Source organism: Cygnus atratus, chromosome 6, assembly GCF_013377495.2.
Source record: "Cygnus atratus isolate AKBS03 ecotype Queensland, Australia chromosome 6, CAtr_DNAZoo_HiC_assembly, whole genome shotgun sequence".
NCBI lineage: Eukaryota > Metazoa > Chordata > Aves > Anseriformes > Anatidae > Cygnus > Cygnus atratus.
This window is the reverse complement of record NC_066367.1, coordinates 19,361,334-19,388,274: the sequence shown is the minus strand read 5'-3', so window position 1 is coordinate 19,388,274 and position 26,941 is coordinate 19,361,334. Positions and strand designations below refer to the sequence as shown.

The 26,941-nt window shown below is 41.3% G+C and overlaps 1 protein-coding gene across 4 annotated transcripts in view; it reads right to left on the bottom strand.

Annotated features, from left to right (window-relative positions):
• Window positions 1–15,953, bottom strand: part of TLK1 (tousled like kinase 1) — a 66,142-nt gene extending 50,189 nt beyond the window's left edge. Inside the window, exon 1 of one of the 4 annotated variants that reach the window (XM_050711424.1) lies at window positions 15,870–15,953. Coding sequence is in view for 3 of the 4 variants with exons in the window: in XM_035570859.2 (XP_035426752.1) it covers window positions 15,525–15,672 (148 nt within the window). In the remaining variant the exon portion in view is untranslated. Of the gene's footprint in view, window positions 1–1,681; window positions 1,838–15,050; window positions 15,131–15,524 lie in introns of those variants that run through there. The other 3 variants (XM_035570859.2, XM_050711422.1, XM_050711423.1) reach the window with 3 other exon arrangements.
• Window positions 15,954–26,941: the final 10,988 nt, after the last annotated feature.

Genomic DNA, 26,941 nt, shown 5'->3' with positions numbered 1-26,941 from the left:
AAAGCAGTAACTTTCCTTAGAGTTAATGACAACATTTTGGTTAAGGAAAAAAATACATTGAAGATATTGTTTCCATGGCTGTATTCTATCAAGTTAGAAGAAAGACTAGAAGAAAATATGACAGCACCACTTAGGGTTTGTTGTTTTTGTTGTTCTTGTTGTTTAAGTCTTCTGGAGATGCTTGGTGAATCAAAACGTTAAAAAGTCCACATTACTGTCCCATAGGACAATAGAACAGTGTTGGTATATTGCACTGTAGTATGTAAGTACACCACTAAAGAAATAAACAATACACAGAGAAGTTTATGCATATTATTCCCCTATAAGTTAGGAAAAGCCTATTTGCATTTTACAGAAAGAGACTAAGGTTTTCGCCAAAGTTATGATAAGACATCCGTGGCAGAAACACTAAAAGACTATTTCTAGGTAGCGCACATCTGCCTTGAACACAACATTATGTCAAGAGAAAGAAAAAACAATACTGCCTGGGCCAAACACATGCAGGTGACATGCTGTCTGCCCGTCTCTACCAGCTCCCTTCTCATCTCTATGAAGAGGAATCTGCAGCAATTACTGCTGCTCCCAGACAGCGCTACAAAGGGTATCCAGACAGAAAGACAGAAGCAGTATTTGCCCTCTTCAGCTTCATTCGCAGCAAAAAACAGATGCTCCCTGTCCCTGTTGGGGAACAGGCAGCAGGCAGGGAGAAGCAAGCTGCAAGTTTATGGGTCACTTGTTGGTAACACTGACTAACAGGTCACAGGATAACACGAGTTTTGTGATACACCAAAAAAGCGCATCACACTTTCAACAAAAGCTTGCTTCTTTCCATCCCCCTCTATTTCTATGCTGAAAAGCACTAAAAGCCTGGAGCAGTTATGAAGAAGAAACATCTACCTAGAGAAATTCTAGAAAGTACAGCACATTTCATTTGCTGCATTCCGTTATAAGGAAACAAACCAGGAGCCCTAAATGCTCGAGCCCACGAAATGGCTGTTCTGCAAGAATTTAAAATGGCACAGGCCTTTTGTACATATCAAAAATAAACAGCAGCTTCTGCTATCTAAGGAAGGAGTGGAAAGGAAGTTAAAAGCAGAGGTCACCTACCAAGCAGGAAGGGAGAGCAGTGCCCCTCCCCGCAGCGTTTCTCTGCTTCTCTCGCTCACTTCACAGAAAAAGTGAGCCATGAAGAAACAAACAAACCATCCACCTTTTCCCCAAATAAATTTGTCTGGAAGTTATCTATAGGGTAAAAAGGTGGCCATAAAAAACAATTTCATAGAATCTCGTACTTCCCAGTTTCAACACAAGTCAGCTGCTATTTGAAAGCCGTATCTGTGGCAATAGGAGTGTGTTTCAGTTGTTAATTCCCCAAACTTCCTAATCGCCTTACTTCCATAGCTCCTACTGCCACTTCTGCCCTTGTGATCTCCAAGACCTCTACGGTGCAGACACCCCACCTCCCCTCGCTGCTCCCACCTGCACCGCTCCAGGCGAGCCTCACACTGCTACTGAGAAATCAAACAAGTCCTTCCAACTACATTCATCTATTTCTTTCATAACATTGTGATCGACTAATTTCAACCCCCCATATACTTATGTAACAGGCTACAGTTTCACAGCAAACATGCAGAAAAGAAATTATCAAGCCTCTAAGATTAAAGAGGGACAGTCGACTCACCTCTGACTGTAACCACAAGCCTCATAAACCATTTTGGCTTTTCAAGAACGCTATTTTAAGAAAAATGGTCTTAACCTCACTTCAACAGTGTTAATTTTTCCTTTTGAAATACCCGTACAGCACACAGCACATAAAACACTAGAAACTGAAACAAACAAAATTTACATCAAGAGTTTCCACAAGCTTGGTGAGAAAACAGCACGACGCCAGGCAGCTCATGCAACGGTGGCTCCGTCCCCCTGTGCTGAGTAAGGCCACGCCAACTGCGTGACTGATCGCTGTTTGTCTCTTGTAGGCACCCTGTCTAGAGGCTAGGTGGTGCTCAAAGAATCAGTCAACTAGATATCGTTCCTCTTTTTTTGTTGTTCTTTTCTTTTCCTTTCCTTTCTTTTCCTTTTAATTTACTCAATCAGCAGTCTCTAACTGACAAGAGAACCCAAGCTTTGCTGAATACACCAGGAAATTCACTTCCTCAAAGCCCCTTGTAAGGAGGAGTGTCTCAGAACACAGCTCCAAATAAATAAGTTACATACATACACCAGTACATTACTGACTACACCTACGTTTTCCTAGGACCTTACTGCTTTGCTTCCATCCTACAGAGATGAAAAAAAAAATAAGACTAGTATGAAATCACACATGAATCAGTGAAAAATCAAGTTGAGAGCTAAAAGAAAAAATGTTTTAATTTCTAATTCAGCACCCACCCAGTTCACAGACAAAGAAACATCATATGTAATCATCTGTCAGAAATCTGGTTTTAGTCTTGCTCAGCATCATCATTAAAGAAATCTGCATTACAGCTGTTTCTCCTATCCAGTACTTTGCCTAATTTTAAACCAGCTTTCTTTTCTGCTATACTATCACTTTCATTCATTTAAGTTTTAGAACAAAGAAAGAAGGGATTCTCATTCTTTTCAGCACGTCCCTTTCCTGAGGACTGCCCATCTTGCACGTTGAATAAAGAACGGACCTCATGGAACAAAGCCTGTGATCACTTGGATTAAGTTTTGTAACATCAGTGCAGTTAAAGCCCTGAGAGCAACCAGGAATTAGGAAAGAGCAGCTCTTAGTCTTCGATGTGGCAAATAAAACATACAAGACACACATACAAGTATTCAAGACACTAGTAAAAACATGTGCAATTAACAACATCCACCATGTAGAAAGACCTGAAAACACAGCTGCATAGTACTTGTAGCACTACAGAACTAACCACACTTATTTTAAAGGATAATGTCGTTACACTGGCTTCTGAGGACCACAGCAAACATAACTTAAGAACAAGTGTGACCCAAGCTCTCCTCCCCAACCAACAAGAGAGAAAGCAGGAGTTCTCTTTCACACAGCTCAGGCAAGGGAGGACCATGAAGTTCCTCGGATGGCTGAAGTAAGCTTCCCAGAGCCTCCTGCTTACAGGTGACTTGACAGAGACAGACTAGTTTGTGCTACCAGGAGCAAATGGCTAGCAAATTGGGATGCATTTCACCCAGCATATGTTTAACCCTTCTGGTTCTACAACCCCAATGTTGGAGGTAACTAAACCCCAAGCTGATCGCATCAAGGATACTTTAAAAACCAGAATGAATCCAGCATTAAGTCTGTAACGGACTGAGAGAGGAGGCAGGGCCATGTCAGGCGCAACCCTGCCAGCCCAAGCAGGCCAGCGCCTGCACCCACAGGCACCGGGCACTCCTCACGCACCCGCTCCCTCCCCTGGTGATGCAGCCTCAGAGAGGAAAAGCCTGAGGACTGAAATTTAACGAGTGAAATTCACTAACCCATCAGGAGCAAGAAAGTTTCCCCAGCAGTGTTCTGGGGAGGAGGGTGGGCAAGCCAGCGACAGTCCCCGCTGTGCCACCCGGCACCCGCGTAGCGTCAGCACCAGGGGCACCACTGCGCCAAAATGCACAGGCAAATTTCTGAGTGTAGGGGGCACGCGCTGACACAAGTGACTGAGTACACTGTGCAGGTCTGAGTATAACTTAAAAAATAACACAACTGTTTAGTCTCTGATGACACTAATTTAAATCCTTAACAGCTTTTCACACTACATATTCTGCTAGTTACTTGAATCACTAATTCAGTCTTCGCTCACTACTTTTACATAAGATACTTTTCTGATTACAAGCTAACATTATTAGTTGTGCTAACGATTATTTATCAAATAGGAGAATTCCTACTAGAAATGTTTTACTTTTGTCAGGAACACCCTTCCACACACCTCCGCGCAACTGGATGCAGAAACCAGTAGATTCAACAACTCAATGGATGTAACAAAAAGCAATCGTAATGACCTGTCTTAACTTGAAGTCTAAAAAACCACAAGGAATTTCCATTATTAAAGACTGAAATGCTAAGAGGATCTGTTATTGCCAAAAAACCACAAACCTCCATTTGGACCTCTATCCGCTATGACCTTAGAAGTGTTTCATCTTCTGCTGGGCAGCACGCCGCAGGACGCTGGGGAGAAGCTCCTGGGAGGCCCTCCCCTTGCAGCCACTTGTCCCCACGCGTCCCCTTGGGTTATGCCCAAGCACTGGGCGTGCTGGTGGTGCTGCTGCCGCAGCAGCCACCTTTTCCCTTTGCAAACCAAAGTCCTTCTGGCAAAACCAGCACAGAGGCAGCTTCTGCTCCTCAGCCATCATGTTATGGGACAAACACGAAGGCCAAGCACGTGGTTGTCAGTTCGAAGAGGAAAATTAAAGTTCACAGAAGCTGAGAGGAAGCAGAGCAGGCTGATGGCACAGGAGGTCACGCTTGTGGCCAAGTGCTGGTAAGAAAGGGAAACCAGTGGTGGGAAGGCACAGCCTCAGGGACCCAGCTGGGGAAAGTGTGTCACTCCCTGCACAGACAGTGGGACGCGGGTGCCCCAGCAGCATGCAGGCAGATCCTGCACCTTCTGGCAGAGTCCCTGGTATTGTTGCCTCACACCCCACCTTCCTTCGGAAGGACGGAACCAAAGGCGCAACAATGATGATCACAACAACACGACAGCCAGCACAGTCCCCCTCTCCCTCTCTCTCTTTTTGGTATAAACAAATGAAGAAGGAAGATTTAAGGAGAACACTGGGAAGGTGGTGTCAGATGCTGGCAGGGACCAGTGCCTGTTATCTGCACTTCTCTAGAACAGCAAAACAAGCAAAGGGCTCAGAGAACAGCACGCTGCGATTTAGTCAGGAGAACAAATCAGGTCAGCTTTCAATCACATGACACAAGGAAAAAAATCACTATTAAGGTCATTTACTGGAAACTGTTTTGTCATCACAGCTTCAATATTTCATTCCCAAATTAAGATATATGTTGCAAGGATAACAAATGGACAGAAAAATACAATAAATATAATACTAATGCAATATACAAACAGACAATATTTTTCTTTGAGCTTGACATGTTTTTATTCCTCTGTTTGAAAGTAAACAGCAATCTGTAAAAAAAAACTAAAACTCAAGTACGGCAAAACTAGTACTATTAATCTAGCAACCAAATCTTGTATTATCTGCAACACTCAACAGCAGGTTCAGCAAAATGATGTATTTGAAATCATGAAACAAGTTTTGAACAAGTACATAATAAGAGACAACATGATTTTAGAACATTTTTACTAAAAAGCGACCAAAGTTTTTGAGTAAGCTTGGTGTGTTTATGACACTGCTATGGAGAATGGAGAGTCCTAACAATAACAGGATTCCAATTGACCAAACAGCTCATGAAGACTTCACACACATATTTTGTGTACGCAAAAAAGCAAGTGTGTGCATGCATGATGCATAAAATTGTCTGTTCCTTAATATTAACCACTTGGATGCTCTGGATGTGACAGCATGTATCAAGCAAGGGCCTGAAAAAAAGTATGAATGCAGAATACAAAATATCATCTGACAAGGTAGCAAAGATAATGGTATACTGGTGTTACCCATCTTAGGTATTATCAGCATCATAATCATTTAATAATACAATTTAATTAAAAAAAGTAAAGCAATCAGATTATACAAGTAGAGGTAAATCAAACACAATTTGATTTCAAACTCACAAAATAATATCCACAGAAAAAAAAAGTGCTTTTTGCATTTCATTCAAAAATTCTAAACCCGCATCTTCAGGAATTACTTCTATTGGTACCCTATATTAATGCTAAAATACAAAAATCCAACTCCTCAAGGTGGCCTTCAAAATACTAAATACAAAGGTACTATTATAACGATTACTCCACTTTATTCAAAGTTAAATCTTGTGGATAACTTGCAAGATAACTTTTTTAATATAGTTCAGTGCCGTGAATAGACCTACTGAAACTAAAACTTAACACTAATAATCAAAAACTTTCTAAAATATCTACCAAAGACACACCAACCACTCCCCAGAATACACCCTGCTCAAGGAATAACTGACTTGCAAAAGAAACTAAAAAAAAAAAAAAAAAAGCAAAACCCTAGTGATCAGTACTAATCAACCCACTTCAATAAAATAATCCATAACCACCAACACCAAAACTAAACCCAAAGCATGACTTTATGAAGATATGCACATTGCCTAGACCACCGCCATCATCACCATTATCCTCTCACTACAGTACAGGCTCTCACCTCACTGGTGAAGGGCACACACCAGGGGTAAAATGGCTGGAAAAAGAAAGTAGGATACTTTCCAGGATACACCTTAAAAAAGCGAAAACACACAGAAGAAGGGATTCTTTCCTGAAAAAAACAATTAGACAAAATCTTGAGGAAAGCAAAGATGCATTTTAAAGCATTTTGATCTTTTCTCTCCCATGAAATCTGAGTTTCTACTATCTACTAAAGACTTGTCATAACCCACATCTCTTATGAAAATACTGAGAAGACTATCCTTTTGCAGAGTTCGAATAAATACATATACTTGGCACAATCTCCTTGTTTTGAGCCTTCCAGAATGACCCACTTTGGTTTAAGCAGCATTGTTTTGATGCTCTCAACATGTTTTGCTGTGTGTTTTTTCTGTTTTTGTTCCCCCTTTTATTGCACACATGAAGAAGGCTGAGTTGGTATTTCATCATGTTGAACTTCTCCCACTCCTTCCTGCATTTACCTTTCATGAAAGGCTAAAGCTTAGAGTTTGTTTGAATTTTCATTTGAAAAAATATATATTTTTTTAAATAAACACAGAAGTGAGCAAAATTTAGGTAGGACAGAACGATTGAAGTTCTTTTTCTGAGAACAAGACGGTAAAAAACAAGTATATGACTAGAAGATCAATGTGCACTGGTTATAAAGTTAATTTAAGGAATGTGCTAGCAATGACACCATGTTATGTGACAAATGCATTACTGTATTTCCAACTGATTTAAGCACATTTTACACCACTTCATTTCCAATAAATTTCCTCTTTAAAAGCTGTATTTCACAACTCTTTCACACACTATAGATACGCTTGGACGTTGTATGTTTTCTTATTCAATTAATTCTCAGTGACCAATGCACAGAAGGGATTGGATTATCAGAAGATCCAAGTCGAGGTTTTATGGTCTTTGGGAATGATCTTAAACAGGTCAATCACTACAGAACACAAGGTACTATAAATAAGCAATCTCATTAATATATGTAGCATTTTGATACAATTATTCCAATGAAAAGTTATCCCAAAGAATGGACATCATACTGTAATACGCACAACGCTAAATGTGAAGAAAGAGGTTACTTGAAACATATTTCTTCATTGGACAGCATATAATGTCGAACACTATCTTCGCAATACCATATGTGAACTAAGACAAAACGTGATTATTTTCTACCAAGCTACAAATTCTAGTTCAAAGGACATCAAATGTAGGATTAGATGCCATCAAATAATTCTGCCATTCCTCTTCAGATAAGGCACAAAAGGAAGGCAAAAGAAAAGTATGGGGAACATTATGAAAGATAACGAAGAATTTTTACTTTGAAAAAATTTCAGAACTTCTGTAACATCTTTTTATACAACTTTTAATATAACTGTTAAAAACAGATCATTACCCATCAAGACTAGAAGCATTTGCTAATAAAGACCTCCAGCAACCAAAATAAAATTACACTTTCTAAACAATTGCTTTAGTTATAGTTCTCTATAAATTAATTTAAAAAGACATGCTTCTACTAATGTTAAAGCATATTATTAATAACATGGGGATTTTGTTTTCAATTGCTTTATAATAAATACACAACTTATTAAAGTACGCTTCTTCTCCCATCACCTTCACTAGGAATAAACTAAGAAATAAAGACTGAAATCTCCCTGGGGACCCAAATAGCTACAAAAACGGTATTTGGGCACAAAACCAACCAACCAACCAAAAAACAAACAAACAAAAAAAAAACCACCTGCAAACATTGGCTGAAACAGAGCTGCAAAGTTTAGGTCAAAACTGTGGAACCAATGGGAATGCAGTATTAACTACAAAGCACCATTTATCAAATGCAGGTATACAGTGCACAGGCCTATTCAGTCTAAGCTACAGGGGTGCAAGGAAGACATATTAGAAATCTTACTTGTGGCATCACCTGAGTCTGTCTCCTTACAAACAAGAGCTCCTAGCATTCAGTGGTGGAAGAAGAAACAGGAAATGCCTCTGTTATTAAATCCAGGTGATCTCAAGAGCATCAGAAACTCATTGAGTGAAGTCCAGGACCATGATCTAAATTGTATTATTTCAGACATATACAAGTTTAAAAAAAAAAAAAAAAACTGAACATTTACTTGTATGTTTAACATTACTTTCCAATTTGTTGCTCTTACATATATATATCATTCAAAAGGTCTAGGACTTACCAAAAAATAAATAAATTGTAAGCTACCAGAAGCCACAGCTGCAGGACACGGTGCTTGAAGCATCTACATACTATGAGCTGAAGGTACAGGCATAAAACTAGGTAAGTATCTAAAAGGTTAGGCGTATGTTGTATCATACCATAGATCTCTCTAAAGGCATCAAGATTTCCTGCTGTTCCTCAAAAGAGACATTTTGCTTCCTTTTCTCTTACAGGTATAGCTGTATTAGAAGTCCAAAGAAAGGGAATGCGGTACTTGCAAATCTCCAAGTAATTACAGTCAGGCTTCATTTCCTCTAAAAGGCACTCTGGAATTTCTTACCACCATCCCAATCTCAAACCCTGAAGTACAGAGTGCTTTGTTCATAAGGACATTACAAAGCACAGCAGCCTTTAAGTTTCCACCCACTTAAAGCTGTGCAGATATGATGAGGCAAGAGCCATTTCTTAATGCTCCTGCTGCTACCTCTCAGCAAGTGCAGGCAGCCTGGGGGAATACCGACCATCTCCCTCGATGTTCAGTTTCATGTAAAAGCTCCCGTAAATGAAGTTCCCTATTCCAAAGCTACCAGATTCCCATCGCAGTCTTGTAATCATCTAACCACCTAACTTTCACTCCAAATCTTTGGAGGATACATGTCAGCCTTGGAACCTACCCAGCTAAAGCTAAGAAGGCCTTCAGAGTATAGGATGTATAACTTTTCTTATTTCTGTATTTTAAAAATACCCTCTGGTGTTAAACGTTTCAGCTTAATTTTGAATGGTAATTTATGGCAAGGCTTCATGTTTATGACCTATTAATTTCGCACAGGTGAAAAACACATTCGAAGAGCATGAACCTTATCACCATAATGGCGGCGGTACCACGCTGCCGGCAGGTGCCCACACGCAGCCCGGATGGGAGGGCCAAAGCCCCGAGCGACCTGGGCCTGCAGCCGCGCCTGCCATTTTCACCTGCTAGGCTCCTTCAGTTCAGCAGCTGGTTTGCTCAGAACCGAAAGAGCAACTGACGATTCGGGAAGCAGGAGAAATCTTGGTTTTCTCTCCCAAACTAAGGAACAGCAACTGGGTTTGATCAGTTAACCTGAAATCTTGAAAGGCACAGTGGCCAGAAACAACCGACTCACTTCACAAACTACAGACGATTCCCCTTCTGTTTAATCTGCTTTAAACGCAAAACGCACTTGGATGTATTTGTTTCTTCTTATGTATCTAGCACAATTAGGATTCGTTTTATTTAGCTAATAAAGTTAGCTAAAAGCTATCTAAAGCATGGGGAATTATGTTTCTTAACACCAAGAATCTAAGCTGTGTAACCACTTAAGTAAACGCATATAGATGCGCCCCCCCTGCCTAGCAAGAAGCGTGATCAAATTAGACCAATTAGAATCAACTTTTCTTTGGGAAAAATAATTAAGCACAAATGCAAATAAAATTAAAAACAATTATTTAATCAGTATTTCCTGCTCGCTGATTTAAGCCATGATTAAAATTAGTAATATAATCACTGATTTCAGTCAATCCTTCCAGCGCAGACCCACCCCCAGCAGCCGCCCCCCGTCAGTCTCCAGCACGCCCAGCCCCAGCCGAGCCCTCCTGTCCTCGCTTCTGGGGCACAGTTTGGCTGCCCTCTTTTAAAGCTTGCAAGCACTCACATTTTCGCCACCTACCGCGTCCGCCCCGGGAAAGGCTGGTTGCCCCAATTTTCCTGCTGGCATCTTCTGAAGCTGTGCTCAGGAAGGAAAGAAAGGAGGAAGACCTCCAGCGAGAGGCTCCTCAGGAAGGAGGCAGAATCTGGGTTTCTACCCCAAACTGAGTACCTCAATACGGACTGAGTCAAGACGAAAGGACATGCAGGATCCAAAATACTTTGTGATGCTCACTAGCCCTTCTCCACTGCTGCAGAACTCTGTCCTTAAACACTGAACACAAAGTGCAGTGCTCGTCCCTTGCTACCTTTAGCAACCATTAAAAGTTTTTCAGTTACAAGCCCACCCAAGAAAACAGACTGTATTTTGAAGGCCAGTTTCTGTTTAACGGCTACCCTTGAGTCACCATTGGGACCTCTGTGGAACTGCCCCACCAACACGCACATTCAAAACAGAAAAAAGTAATTAGTTTTCCTCCCCTACGCAACTTTAATTTCTACTTAGAGCAATCCAGCAACCCAAATTTCCCTCTTCCTCTTCCACAGCCAAAACACACCAAGCCAATGAAAAAGAAGCTCGTAAAGATTGTAAAGACAAAACTTTTTCGCTGGTATACTTTTAGGTTTTAGTGGAGCCACAGTTCAGGAAATACTCTACTTCACAAACATATAGTATTTACTAAGTTCAACTCCGGCATTTACTTGTGTAAAAATTTCAGTGTGGGGGCAATATTTTTAGTATTGGAGTAATCTGGATCAGGAACAAGTAGTACTTTAAAACGCCACCTTAAGTCAAACACACACAAAGTAGAGACAACTATTTAAGCCAGTCATGTCTCCATAATCTCCTTTCTTCAGGTAGCAAGACAGCTCACTTTGACCATGATACAAATACATACAACAGTCTTTTCCAGGAGCACTTAGAACAGTATTTCGGAATCATTTAGAAGAAAATCCAAGGTAATGTCAACAATAACTGCATAACAAAATTATTACAAAGAAGCAAGCTTATTTCAGCTTGATAAAGAAAAATTTTACTTGCTGAAACAAAAATACAGAAAAAAAATCAGAGAAATAACATGCTTGTTATTTGAATGGAGGTAATAACAAATAAATACCGCCTATCCTTAAAGATATTGATTCTCTCTCCATTTAAAATGGAATAGGTTAATGGGAAAACTCCCTTCTAGGCAAGTTAAAACAGAATTAAAACAAAACAATCACACAAACATTAATTTGCTCTATTCTCTGCAACACTTGCCTTTCAGAAAACCAGATTCAAACAAGTATCCATATTAAATAAGGTCTTCTTTTCCCACTTCTCACTTGGGCACACTATAAAATCTCGTTAGAATTTGGCATTAGCTCACTGTAAGAAACACATCTGCAACAGAAACAGCAGTAATATCACAAGCTAGAATCTGTGCATACCAGTGGAACAACATTAAGCCTTACACAACACCTGCTGTAGCCAGCCTAAATACGATTGATGTGTTTATGCCACGTAAATATATACCCATCACCTTCAACAGCAAATGCTCCCATTCTTCTTTATTCCCACATTTACTGGCCAAATCTGTAAGATTCTCAAAGCTCTACGTCTACAGTTAAATGGTAAGAAATGGCAATAAACAAACTTACTGAGAGCTTACTGGTTAAGAAAATAAAACAGTTGAGTTTTTACACTAAAAAAAAAAACAAAAACAAAACAACAAAAAACAATGCTGCAAGTTTTAATAAAATAAGGTAGGTTTCATGTACATGTACTAACACTATATGAAGCACTTGTGACACAAACCTGCACCTATGAAGATTTGCTAAGCTGGAAACACGAAGAAGAAAAACCCGTATGTCTATGTTCAGATGGACAACTACCATCATATTTTAGGTAACAATGAACACAAATACTATACATTAATCAAATTAAGAAATAATTATCACCAAAGTTTGCTACACATACAACATTAGTCCTTAATAAATGATTAATAAATAATGAGTTTATTTATCCTGTTGTCATCGTATGTTAACTTGTGCTCAAATTCTAAACGTGAACCTTCACGCTCCTGCCATGGCAATTCAGAGACATATTTGGTGGTGTTCTGCTTTTAATAAAGTCTTCAGAGCCAGAAGCACACAAAACAACCTGCAAAGCACCATGCCTGACTACCAGTCACTGGGGCCCTGCCTTGGCCCCTGAAGAGGAACTATTCCAAGATATTCACACATCCCTCCCCAGTCCTCTTCCCTCTGCCTTCTCATCCCCCATTTACAAAACAGCACTCTCCAACTCCCCAGTTTGGTCTCCTTATAGGCACTCTCCTTATAGGCAGCCACAAAGCAGTCAACAGTCAAGAAACTTATGTGGCACAAGATCTAGCTACACAATCACATATGTTATTTAAAATAACAAACAGTTATCGTAAATTCCCTATAGCCCATATTGTACAGCTCTTGAACAGGAGACCAAATATACCACATATAAGTTACTGGCATATAAAAGAATTGATAGAACTATGGGAATCTAGATACTGAATGGAGAGGGAAACATGAGATAGTCCTGGTATAGTAAAAGTGGATGGATAACATTGTACTTAAGCCCAGTTCAGTATTTTCATTTTGAAACCCTACAAAACTATCTAAAACCTAAGTCAAATCCACACAGCTATACCATGACGCCCCTGTAAGTCAAGATATAAGAGAAGATAACATCTAATAAAGTATTGCTACAATATTGTAACACACTTCAGAAGAGGTGAGTTATTTTCTTTAATTTCACCCTATATTTCCCAAGTAGTCCCTTTTCAATACTGACAAGGTACTGTATTTACAATTAAAAAACAAAAAACAAAAAACACAGCTTTGGGTGATAGTTATATATGTCAGAGGTTTGTTTGTTTGTTTCTGCTTTCTCGATATTAGTAGTTCAGAGAATGCTTTTGGGACTTCCTAAATCAGGGTGCTGGGGGTTTCTGTTCTCAATAAACCTTTAAAAGATGGTGAGAGCCATGCAGGCAGGTACCAAGCCCTCACAGCAGACAGCAGTAAGGCCAGGCAAACCGTCAGCGAGGCCTGTGTTCCTGAGGTCAAGGAGTGGGGCCGGGTCCCACAGATCTAACAGCAGGACCAGGACCAGGCCCCAGGCCCAGCACTAGCATGGCTCAGGGCTTGCCCAGGCCTACGGCCTTGCACACCGCTTCCAACAAGCCGATGACCTCCAGCAGCACCGCAAGGGCTCGTTGGTCCAGACCACGTGGGCGCAAACTCCTAAGAACACACTGTGTTTCAAACATTTTGAGCTCATTAGTTTGGTCTGCCATGATTCTTGCATGCGCACAAGCCACTGTCTATGAACGCACTAACATGCCTCTATTTGATGGTCTGTTTTCATGCATGACACTTCCCTGTAAAATATATGTATATGAAGTAAGGTGTACTGCTAACATCCCGCCAGTTTAAACAGAAATTATAGATCCAAGCACTGCTGATAGCCTACACCGATTCTCAAGCATAACTACCTCTGCCACACAATCATCACAACACAGGAACGCTATGCAAATAAAGTACATTATAATACCAAGCACATACCAGGGCTATCATTACTCTGTAACCCCTGAATCTGAACTACATGATGTAAACCATCGCGCCCAGGAAAATCCAACTGCATGAGTTGTGAGAAAAAGAAAAAATCATCATCATCACCTTAAAAAATTAATTTCGCAACACTGTTTTTCCATGCCTAGATAACACACTCAATAAACACCGGTTTTCTTTAGAATTAATAACATATATAAATTATATATATATATATATATATATATATATATATATATATAAAAATATATACATATAAATTTATACATATATCATATTGCAATAATCATTTCAGGCTTGTATGCCAGACATCTGAAATACATTCAAAAATACCTCACATATGCACCCTACACAAATATTATATGCACACTTATTCATAACAAGCATTGCAACAGTCATGAATCCTACTCTCCATAAAGTTAAAATCAACTGCATATTCAGCTGGCGGTGGCTGCTTTTGAGAGCATCAGCTTTCAAGAGAACAGGAGCACAAAATGCCTGCCACTTTACTCAGCATCTTTAACATATACGGTAATCCCTCTCCAGGTACTTTCTAGAGCATTTCATGTCAATCTACCTGGAGGAGCATGTGCAAAAGTGACAGAGAGTGACACAAGTCTGACAACTACTGGCACGGAAAATGGAGAACCACGTCCTACATTACGCATTTTCAGGATAGCGGATCCCCGTTACCAAGTCCTTAAATTGCTTATCAACAACAACAACAAAAGCTACAGGAAGACTTGAAAAACAAAGACTCCCCATTCTCGCTATCATTTCTATTTAAAGTTAGCAAGTTTCCTGCTTAGGCAGCGACATTTTGCAGGCGCTAGAAGAAAAGCTATATGGAATTCATCAAACCGGGGCAAATCGAGTAAAATTATACAACTGTTTAGTATGCAAGTATCTGTGTATAAAAGTTCTCCTCTGCCACCAGCCAACACTCAGCAAGTAGTTATTTTAGCTAAAAGCTCCGAGCCGTTCACCAGCTGTATAACTGCTACATCTTGTGGCAATCCATCTCAATGCACGGAGGAAAAAACAGACAATAAGCGAAACAGAATAAATAGAAAGGGGACTTGTTTGCACGTAACCTTCATACAGATATTCCCTGCAAACACCCACAACACCCCGCTCTGGCTGTCGGTGTAACACAAGAGGGGAGGAGCAGGGGAGGGAGGAGAAAAATATTATCATCTAAGACGTGATGGAGGAAAGGAGAAAGTTGCAGTCATTCCGTGGTGGCCGTAAGGTGCCCTGTCACCTCGGGCCGCAAAAGCAGCCGCTCCCGAGGGCGCCTTCGTGTTAGGGACAAACGCTGCGATTTCGGTCCCTCTCTCTGCCCCACCTCCATGCTGCCAAAAGTGCCCGACTCCTTCCATCCAGCAACAGCGGCCACATCCACCAGCACCTCCGGCGCGCCGCTGGAGCGGGAGGAGGAGGAGGAGGAGGAGGAGGAGGAGGAGGAGGAGGGGAAGCCGCTGTCGGGGAGGACGCGGCGAGCGGCCGCCCGAGGAGAGCCGCAGCGGGAGCAGACGCGAGCGAGCGCCGGCCGCCGCGGGAGGACGGCCGGGAGCGGAGCCGGCCGCAGGGGGAACGAGGAGGCGCCGCCGCGCCGAGGAGCAGCGGCGGCGGCGGGCGGGGGCGGCGCGGCCCCGCTCGCCCGAGGCTCCCCGCGGCGCCGCCGGGCCCAGGGCTGACCCCGCGCCGCCACCGCCGCCGCCGCCTCTCCCCGCCAGCCCGGGACCGGCCTCCGGCGGCGGCCGCCGGGCCCCTCCCCGAGGGCCGGGCCCCCCGCGCAGCCCCGCGGCGCGCCGGTTACCTTCCTTGGGCGGCCTGCCGGGCGGCGCGCCGTGGAGCTGGGAGGCCGCCGCCGCCGCGGAGCAGCCCTGCAGGCTCGGTGGGGACGTGGAGAGCCGGGACCAAGATGGCGGCCCCTCCAAACTTCCACTGCTACTTTGGACACTCATCAAGCTACTTTCCTGGAGCCCGGCAGCCGCCGGGGGCGGCGGGGGAGGCGGCGCGGCGGGGGGACACCCAGCGCCGCGCTCATGGCCGGGGGGCCGGCCCGACACCGGCGCGACGAGGCCGCCGGCGGGGCGAGGGCTCCGGAGGCAGGCGGGGCGCGGGAGGGACGGGGCGCGGGGCCGGCGCAACCTGCCCGCACCTCTGCACTGCGTCGCCGCGGCCGCCGCCGCCGCCGAGCAGCCGCCTGTGTGCGAGGATAACCTTCCCCGCCGCCGCCGCCGCCGCCGGGGAGGGGAGGGGAGGGCGCAGGCGGGGAGGGGTCATGCGCAAACACGAGCGCTGCCGAGCGAGCGCCGCGCTCCGCCGGCGCCCAGCCGAGCCGCGCCGAGCCGAGCCCAGCCCCAGCCGCCCAGCGAGCGGCGCCCCCCGCGCACGCACCTGACCCGACCCGGCCCGGCCCCAGGCGGCCGCTCGGCCCCGGCCCCGCCGCCCCCGCCCCTGCCCCCGGCCGCCGCCTGTGCTGCGGCGCGCACCTCGGGCACTGCCCCGCCTGCGGCACCGGGGCCGGCTCCCCCGAGGCGGCGGCGCTCATGGTGCCGGGGCGCGGAGGCGGGAGCCCGGAGCTCCTCGGCGCGGGGCGAGCACGCGGCGTTCGCGCCCGGGGAGGCGGCGGCAGCGGCGAGAAGCTCGGGCCGCGGGGAGGAGAAGGCGCCGCTCGCTCGGCGACAGCAGCGGCCCCGGGCCGGCAGCACCCCGCCCGCCTCGGCGGGGCAGGCGCCGCGCATCGTCCCCGCCCGGCCCAGCCCTGCCACCCGCACCCCTGCCCGCAGGTAGGCTGCGGTGCGGGCGGAGCTGCGCTGGAGCCCCGCGCTCACTTCTTCCTTCCCGAAAACTAACGCCGTCTGTACCGAGGATGGGAGAGACGTGATAAAGTCAGGGCTGGAACAAAGCCTTTTAATTTATGAGCGCAACTTATGCACGGAACTGGCTTTGAGTACTTAAAAGTGTCCCGGCTCGCACATTTATTGCATTCTGCGTACAGTGTAAGTATCTTCATCTGCTGGACATGGCAGTCGTGTTGCGGTGCCATGTAGAGACATCGTGGCCCTCCACTCACCCGCTTGCTTTCCCCCCTGTTCAGAACAACAAGCACAGATCACTGTTGGGGGGTTGCAGATCCACGCACAAGGCAGATATTACCAATTTTTTTCCACTGCCTCAGTGGCATCTGTCAAATTATCTAAGATCTTCACCTCCCACAAGTATACAGCATAACTGCAAGTTTTTTAGCAATTTGGTATTAACCTGAAGTAAAAATTAGTACGTTTACTTGCTAACCAAGTCTGTTCCAGGACATATACTTAGCAACAGCTATACTTTTTTTGTGGGTATGGAGAAGTGATCTAATACTTCAACCATGACTTACTTGCTTCTTAACAGCTTGATATAAGACTTCTCAGGCTTCACCTAAGCAAATTACGCCAGGAAATGGCTAGTAGTTAGACATGAAGTAAAACAGTCTTAGTTCACTCTGACTGCAATATTAATGTTTACCAGCTAGCATAGAAATTTCTTGCAAGATTAAAACCAAAACATACTCATAATCCCACAGTCCATACCATAGCATAAGTGAATGTGTACCTCATTTCCCAAGGAGTATATCCTGCTCTAGCATGCCATTGTTAAAATCTGCCAAGTAAGAAACAGTCAGCTAAATAAGCTCAGTGACTTTGTTATACTCATTTGCATCACTTAACACAAAGGCCACTACCTTTACAAAAGCAGACATTACAAGCATTCTTTCTGCCCCATTTGCTTTGCAGAAATGGGTACTAGTCATAAAATGCAGCTTGAGGTCTACTGGGTTCTGTAGATTTGGGGTCTAGTTTTCATAACAGAACAGTATCTCTTGTTTTTCTGAGCTGTTGATGAAGATTGAAAGCAGACCATGAATTATATGGACCATCTCCAGATAAGGTGATCTGCTTGACTTTAAAAATGCATGGAGCTGGCGTATTTTCCCTTCATATTTCACAGAAAATCTACTTTCTTAATGTGTCTTAACACAGATTTTAGGTATTCCTTTACTTGTAAAGCCACATTGCTTCAGTGCTATCACTTAAATGGTACCTTTTAGATTTTTCCAAACATACTCCAAAGGACTTACCTTATTATATAGCATCATAAACACGCATAATGCTTTTCAGTCACTGGCAATACTCTGACTTCGTTTTGCAGTAAAACTTTACGGTCCAGTGGCCAGATGGATGACCCCTCACAGTGGAGAGCAGTCAGCTCTGTGTTACCCACCCAAAATATTGAAAACTGACTCTAGCCCAAATAGTACTGAAGAAGTATTACACATTCTTTTATATTTTTTAAAATAATAAATATTAGATTTTTATATTCAGTCATTTTCTTTACCTTCTAGTGTTCAGGAGTGGAATAGCCTGCTATCATGATTTCCTGTGATACGCAGGAAACACACCACGTATCATCGACATCCGGCATAACCTGAGGCAGTAGAAATGGGGAAATCCCTGTTCAGTGGGATTACACTGGATAGAAATGAAGAAGGTGCCACATACCTGCCTGCATACAAGGGAAAGCTTGATTCCAAGCTAAGCCTGAGGAACCTCATTTAGTTTTGCTGCGTGAGAAGGAAGGACCTCAAAATTCAAATAAGAACAGAAAGGAGTGAAATGCCTGTGTGCTATTTCTCCCTTGAAAGTATGTCAAGTGGAAGTTAGCAAAGGTTATCACAGTAACAACCCTCATATCAAGGACAGCTGAAGAACAGAAAAACATTTTGAAATTTCATTATTCCGAAGATAAAAAAAGCCAAGCAATGCAAATCCTGAAACACAACAGAATTGTGAGAACTTTCAGCTTTGCCAGTGGAAGTACTGTGATGCAAGTTTCATGCACAAATAAATTCATAGTCTACCCCTAAATCTTTAGAAAAGAGAACTTAACTGGGAGATAGTGAAGGAAAGGGGTTAAAGAAAAGGACTGACAGGCAAAAATAAGAATGACTGTGGCAGGAGTGACCTACAGCATTGCTACTATAAGGATAACTCTGCACTCAGGTCTAACGTCAATTTCAAAACCTTTACAAACATCCATTACAGAACAAAGAGATGTAATTTCAAAATTACATATAAAATTCACAGTTTATCCCAGATGTTCTTTGGGAAGAATATGCTACAGTCATGGGACTAATTACAGAAAGAGATTTTAGTTCCTTCCTTATTTCTTGACCTTCACCTTCAATGCTCACAGGCACCAAATACGTTTTGGTGTCCTCATGAGAAATATGTACTCTTAACATCAAATAATACATGTTCTTAGTAATGGGGTGTCCTATATCTCTCTTTCCCACCAATGTGCTATCAATTTTCTATCACTTGGCTGAAATTTCATGAAGTAGCAGATACTGGAATATCTGGGAGTGGTGACTGATCAAATCATGTAACCAATTACACAAACATATGTTTACATACAGGTTGTAAATAAGACCATTTTTTAAAATTATGTCAATAATTAGAAAGAAGGCTTTAAATTCATGGGACAATCAGAAGAAGTAGGAGTAGAAGAAGAGTTTGATTTAGCTGACTTGTACTACTTCTAGAAATGAAAGTCAAGAGTTACCAGAATTATGAGCACATTCCCCGAGTAGCACTGCACTATATGCTTCCAAACTTACAGCAGTCTCTCTCAGCTAGAGATCAGGGAAGTGTCAGGAATCAGATCATTAGGGTCTTTATTTTGGGTGCTTTTGGTATTTACTTCCTTCACCTGCTTCTTTTGATTAAGAGTTCTGTAATATGCTCAACAATAGTATTAGGTCTTCTTACCCTTCCATATATTTAACCAGAAATATTCAATATGCAGCCTTCTTCTATCTTCTTGGACTTTGAACAAGTTAACCTTCCTGGACAGAACGTAGAGTAACCCAGCCTTGCTTCTGTCTTTTTCAAACAAGCAATTCTCTTCTGCAACCGCTATTCAAGACCTTTGATTTAGGCCACCAATTATTCACAATGGCAGTGAAACTGGACTCTGTTTAGAAGACTTCAAATTCTTTGTTAGTTCACTGTCATCCTGGCACTTCTGGATCACAGACACATGAGAATTTTTAGCAGGTTGCCTCATTTGATTCTCTCTACTTTTCTGTGACCATTATGCAGTTTTTCAGAGTATAGCCCTCTCTGCCATTGTAAAGGTGTCTTATAGCTGTAGAGTTATTTTCTTAAAGGAGAAACATAAGCTGTTACAGAGTGCTAATGCTGATGTAGCACTATACTTGCCAGCATATGCTAATTTTACACACAAATATTTGTATACACATATGCACATGCATTCACTTATCCCATATACAGAAGGACATACACACACCCTATAACTATGCCAGCATCAGCAACCAATCTGATCTGATTATCATGGTAGAAAAAACATGTTCATAACTAAAACAGACATACTGGTACAGCAGCTCAAATATAAAATGCCTAAATTACTTCATCATTAAAATGATGTATTTATGACATTTCTAGGTTAGATGGAATGTAGCACTCTAGAAAAAAATAAAATACCATTCTCTGTCTTAGTGAATGGTGGAAGTCTGTAGCTCAAACACTGCGCTTCCTCCACCTAACAGAGCTGAGTGCATGTATGGGCCCTCCCCGTACCACACCAATGTGCTCCCAGCAAGCCAGGGTTGCAATGATAACTGGAGTCGTCCAATCTGTGTCCTGTTGCTCACAAGACTGAAAATGCAGCTTTGGCCTGCGTACAAGGTAAAATGCCAAGTGACTGTGACAGCATGTGCATTACTGTGATGGAACACACTTGCAGATTTTAGCATCTCTTGCACCTGATTCTCATGTAGCATTTCTATTTATGAGCAAAAAAGAAACATTGTAATTGTACTAATGTTAATTTTCCAGTTTAATCAAACTTTTCTAAAACTGATTTAAAGCAATGATATTTTCATAGGAAAAAGTTATTCAGATCTTGATTAAATTAATTTTGAGGCTCACTGAATTAGAGCTGTCTCCCTGAGCCACATACTGCACTACATGCTTTATAATTTTTTTAATATAGCACTTGCTAGCAACTCTGAGTTGCAAGGTAACAAAAACATACATAAATAATATACTAGCAAAAATATCCTCCCTAAATATACCAGCATATCAAGATGAAGAGAAGCCAAAATGAAAAAAATGCTATCACATTAAGCCTACATTCGAGAACAGAAACACCATGTAAGCACAGATCTATTTTTATCATCCGTGTAATTGTCAGAAACTGCGTTTATCATATACCTTTGATATCATCACCAGTAGTCAGACCCAGTGATCCACCTCTGCTATGATTATTTGTACTCTAAATCTCTAAGAAGCCTGCCTGCAAACAGCTTTCCTGCAAAGCAGAAACAAAAATTAAACCTATCTTTCCATAGAAGCATTCCTCTCTACTCCATTCTCCTTGAACTACTAACATTATTAGCTACCTTCCAGTCAGAATGAAAGACAATTTTACAATCCTCTCTCGTGTATGTCATTTTAATAAAAAATAATTTGGTTTTAAATGTTCCCCGGTGAAGAAATGAAAAACTCAATCCTGATGGATGTTACATTCACTTCCTTTTCTCCCACCTGTCTGTTTTCATTTTCTCCTATTGCTTTTCTTCCTGTGTCCCTTGCAATCTACTTATCTGCTACTCCCTGCAATTTTTTCCTACACTCAGACTATTCCTTTTATAGTGCTGTTTTCTGGTAAACAGTCCCCTCTTATGTGTCAGGCTTCCTTCTACATCCTTTTTTTAAGCTCATGCTTTTCCATACATCTTTCATACTTGCGTCTAACTCTTTATACCTTATATCTTCTTTCCTGAAGTATCTGCCTTGCCTGGAGCTTATTTTGTTGCCTTTGATTTTAAGCCATTAGAGACAGACAATGTTTGTAGAGAGCCATGTCTGTATACAGTTTCTAACAGCAATGAGGCACGTCTTGATGCTTTATACGGACAGAAACCATACCAATTTCAAGCTGTTTTGTTGTTGTTTTGTATTATTGAATAAGGCCTTCAAATTTTGGCCAGATAACATGAACAATAAGCCTGACAGAGGGTGAAATGTTAGATATTCAAGTAACAGTATTATAATTTACAGGTTCCCTGCCTTTGCTCCCTTCCAGCTCTAGCTCTGCTGGTCTGCTGCTTCACTCCATGATGCCCCTTGTGCTGGGAACAGGGGAGCTGCTTTGCCTGATCAGATGTGACACCCACCTAGTCAAGCATCCTCTCCCTGGTCCTGTCCAGACAAGTCACATACCTTAAAAAAAAAAAAAAAAAAAAAGATACTGGTCCCATGGTGAATCTGGGACAGCCTTTCCTTCTTCCCCACCACCCCTCGGTACACACACACAAGGTCCTGGAAAATAACAGGATAGGAGACAAGCTGGCTAGCAGATTCCTGAAAGGTACCGAGAACAACTTGTGATTTCAGATAGTTGAGGAGATGAGAGGGAAAAAGCTGTTTTGTGTATTATTCAATCATGAAGTATTAACTGATAAGGCAAAAGTAGATGACTATGTATAAAACTGATTGCAGAACAATAAAACTAATTATGCCAAAGAAAGCATGGAATAGCAGAAAGAGAATGGGCTTCCAAAAGCAGATTCTAGTTGGCTTAGGGAATGAAAGGGTGGGTAGATCTTTTTGAAGAAAGTCAGAAGGAAATAAGAGCATAGGAGAGCTGACAGTTATTGAGAAAGGCATATTAAAGGCACAACAGCAGACTACCTTGACACACAGAAAGCATTGAAAGAGAGCAGCAAAACTTCATCAGGAAATCTCTGATTCACTAAAAAACAAGAAGTCATCACACAAAAATGTGGAGACACATGGTGTGGCATGACTGGTCATACAGTGTGATCATATAAACTTTGTTTCCACAGGAAAACATGCTAAAATATATGCTGGAACACTTAAAAAGCCAAAATAATATCTGCATGATGATTTTTTTTTTAAATTTTGAGAATTCGTGAAGTACAAGGGAGGCCCTGCAAGACTAGAAAGGATAATAAAAATACTGCCTGTATCAGGAATTAAGAGTTCAATTCAACTAACTTTCATAAATTCTTCATCCATCAGTGAAGGATACTTCCATAGGTTATTAGGCAGTTAGTGTATAGGCATGAAGATAACAATATAATAGAAAACAATTTAGCAATGAGACATTAAAATGTAATCTAAAAATCATTTATTGTGTCAAACCACTCTAATTTGCTTCTTAGACGGGGCCCTGTTGAATAAGAAGGAAGCACCAAATGTGGTATCCGTTATTTAGCAAAGCTTTTAGTTTGGTCTTCTTTAATTTTGCTTGCAATACAAAAAAATGCAGTAGATGAAATGAAGTAACAGTTGACACACAAGTAGTTAAATATTTCTCCCTAGCAGTATTTATCAACTGTTTCCTGACAAATCAGGATGGCACAGTAGTAACATCCTTCAGGGATTTCTCATCCATTCTATTTTATTCAAATTTTAATTTAACAGCTTGGATAATAGAACAGAAGGTAAACTGTAAAATTTGCAAAAAATCTAGAAGGGAGTTGCCAACACATTGGAAATAGAATTCAAAATATCTAGATACCTTGAGCAACAGTCTAACTTCAACAAACTCAAATTCTAGAGAGATACTAAGTACTACTGATGACAAAAATAAAACGATATATCAATATAATATAATGACACTTTAATGGGGCAACAGGATTGCAGAAAATGATATGAAGGTTAGAGTAGATTTCCAAGTAAATACAAGTCAACAACACGATGATGCTGCAGAAAGACATTTCTCATTCCAGGATGTATTAGGAAGCGCACAGTGTGTGAGATGCAGGACCTAATTATTTTGCAGTCTTCAGTACTGCTGAGGCCTCAGCTGGAGCATTCTGTGCAATTTTGGGCAATGCACTCCGAGAACAATTTAAACAATTTGGATGGAGTTGAAATGAAATCAACAAGAATGATAAGTTCTTTTGAAAAGAGGACTTACAAGGCAAGGTTGAAGGAATGAGGCTTGGTCAGTTCAGAAAAAGAAGATTGGGTGCATCTTTTAAAAAGCATCATACAGAAAGCAGTGATCAACAGTTCTTTGTTCTCACCTGAAATATAACAAATAATTGCTTAATTTGCAGCAAAGAAGAGTAGACCAGATGGGGGGAAAAAAAGCCAACAAAAAAAACCTTTCAACTTAAAGTCTAGATTAGATGGAATAGGTTTATGGAGATTGTGGAATCCCCTTCATTTGTGGTTTTTAACAGCAGCCTACAGAAACATCTGTCAGGAATGACCTAGTTACCCGTTTCCTGCCTCAGAACAGGGATGGACTGGATGACCTTTTAAGGGCTTTTTCTGCCCCTCTCTTCCCCCCCCACCCTGTAATGATTTCACTACTAGATAACCTGTTTCATTTCACTTGGCTCCTGTAGGTTAGGCAGCACAACTACTGTATGCAGTCCAGACCTTAGTGAAATAAAGCAGACTTCCACATAAAATAAGAAATAATTAGGAAAACGAAAAAATAAAGAACACTCATTCTAGCAACTTGAAAACATAAACATGACAAAAACCAAGAATAAACACATAAATGCAACCCACATTTTTATAATGACAAATGCTGTTTACAATTTGTAGCCAGCTTGCACGTATATATCTTTGCAAAGGCTTCATTCAGTACTCGCTATATTCTATTAATAATGATGATGCTGTTGGTTGTCATATTGAGTGATATGATTAAACACATGGCAAAAAAATCATAATGCCATGATAAATTTAACTAAATAAAACATTACTCTTGATTAATTGCATTGTTTCTTAAAATACATTTCTATTGTCCAAAATATTCATTTTATAACCTTCAATATGTCAAATTGAGATTTTGAATTCTTTTAAAATAAGCAGAGCAGTAAAAGGTATTTTGATTTTGATTTTTAACTTTAATCTGGGCTTACTTAAAGAGAAAAAAATACCTACGATTTTCAACAAGAAACAAAACTGATACAAGAAATAATGAAAAGCAACTCACAGGAAAACTGTGAATGAAGCTCTGTCAGCATCTCAGGGTTATGATGGTATCACAAACCACACAAGAGCTTTTCTCCTGTGCTTAAGATGCTGTCATCAGAAACCTTCAATGTTTATCCACAGTAGCCTTAGGTATCACTGTTACCGGTACTTAGATAATATCAAGCTATGCACATGCACAGAGGCACAAAGTGTCAAGCTATAGTTACAGTTGAGCTGATGACACTTTCATCCTGACAGCTAATGCAATCCCTTTTAAAGAAACCAAGCCATCATTCACGTTGCAGCCTCCATGACTACTATTAAGCTTTTAGATGATTTCTAAGAGTTACTTTAAATATATATATACACTTTTCTTTCTCCATTTTTCATAACTACTAAAAAGGCCTCTCCCAATTATCCAAGCACAAAAACAATTCTGTTCCAAAATGAATTTTAAAATATTTATTTAAAAATTATTTACTTTCCTAGAACTCTAAAATGGTTACGTTTGCAGACCAAGCTTGTAGTTTACAAAAGATACAGAGCATAACGTATGGTTTTCCAGGTGCCCTAACCTATCAAGAAAAGAAATGCATCCAATTCCTACTACCTGGGTTTATGTTATACTGATCTACAGTGGGATAAAAGGAAACAACTTAGTAAAACACAGAGATCTAGTTCAAATTATGGGATGTGTGGCCAAAGGCCATAACATGTTCCACATTACCAAGATCCCTATCAAAAATCTGTTCAACCTTTCTAAAATAATGTGAATTATCAGAAGTACAATAAACGGTAATTTATCCAAGATCAATGTTATTCTTTGGCTCTCCCATTTCTTCAGACAGGCATGCTTAATTCTGTGTGTGTTTCCCAGATGCTGCTAACTGAAGAGAACCTGAGAAGGAATTTACTGAATCAGCAAGACAAGAAAGCAAAATGCCCATTGCTTAGCTGGTGTATGACATTCATAAGGCAACTGAGGAGGAGATTAGCTTTAATTTCCAATTTTAACACGCAATCGCATGCCAGATTTTTACAATGCAGAAACGCGATTGGGAGGACATTACAGGAACACTGACACATACCACTAAGTTCCTCTTCATTTTCTGGAATGGATTTTTGATCATCCTGCATGCTAAAATGTGGGCCTTTTTTGCCTTTTTTTTTTCTTCTCCTCCACACCTTGTTTAGAGCATACAGAAAAGATATGAACTATATAATGTAAGAATTAACATAACTGTTTGGGAAATATTGAGAATAAAGTACACTGGTTGTCCCTGTAAAAGTAAGTTCTTATGCATACAAAAAACAAATGTATACAACCAACTGTGCCATTTCTACCTATGAAGTAAAAGTTTGTGCCTATAAATACATGTTTTTGTGGGTGCAGCTTATGTAGAATTGCTTCTTTTAAAACCAGCTCAAATTGAAATTGAATTTTAGGCCTTGCCATCTTTCCACCCCTCTGGGATAAGATTGCATATAGAATGAATGGCATCATAAGGGAATTTGTTTGTATCTCATCTCTTTTTTCACCAAATTGTATTCCCAGACTGTTCCCAGCAGCTGTTCATCTAATTCATCAGCAAGAACCATAGAATATATTCAACAAGATTATACTGCTTTCCGTTCGGCCCCTTTGGAGAAAGAAAGAAAAAGTAGAGAAATAGGAGAGGTAAAAAAGCAACACATGAGTATATAGGAAAATGCAAAATTCCTACAGTCCCGCAACTCAGCTAAATGTTAGTTTTAGGCAAAACCCCTCAAACTGCCCTTTGATGTGTTAATTGAAATCTAGCTTTCCACGTGGTCCCATTTTCTTCTCAACACAAGGGATACTAGCTGCTCTTGAGAAAGAAAAAAAATTAAATGCCTGTCATACAGTTTTTCTTTGCTTACTTCAAGAACAAAGGATTAAGACAGGCATTGAAAAAGCATCCAGGAGATTAGATAAATAAAAATGCTCGTGTATGTGCATATGATGATAAGACAATTCCTGGACATCTTTCCCTCTCCCCTTGCTCCAACACAGACAAAAGATGGTGTCAAGCCTCCCTTTCTCTTCTACTGCAGCTCTCAGTAGGCATAATGCTTATTAGTACCACAACAATCAGGGATTTTGTAGTTCAAGTGAATCTACTCTTTTGGGGTGTAATCAAAGGCTAAATGAAAAAAGAGGTCATAAGTTAAAGAC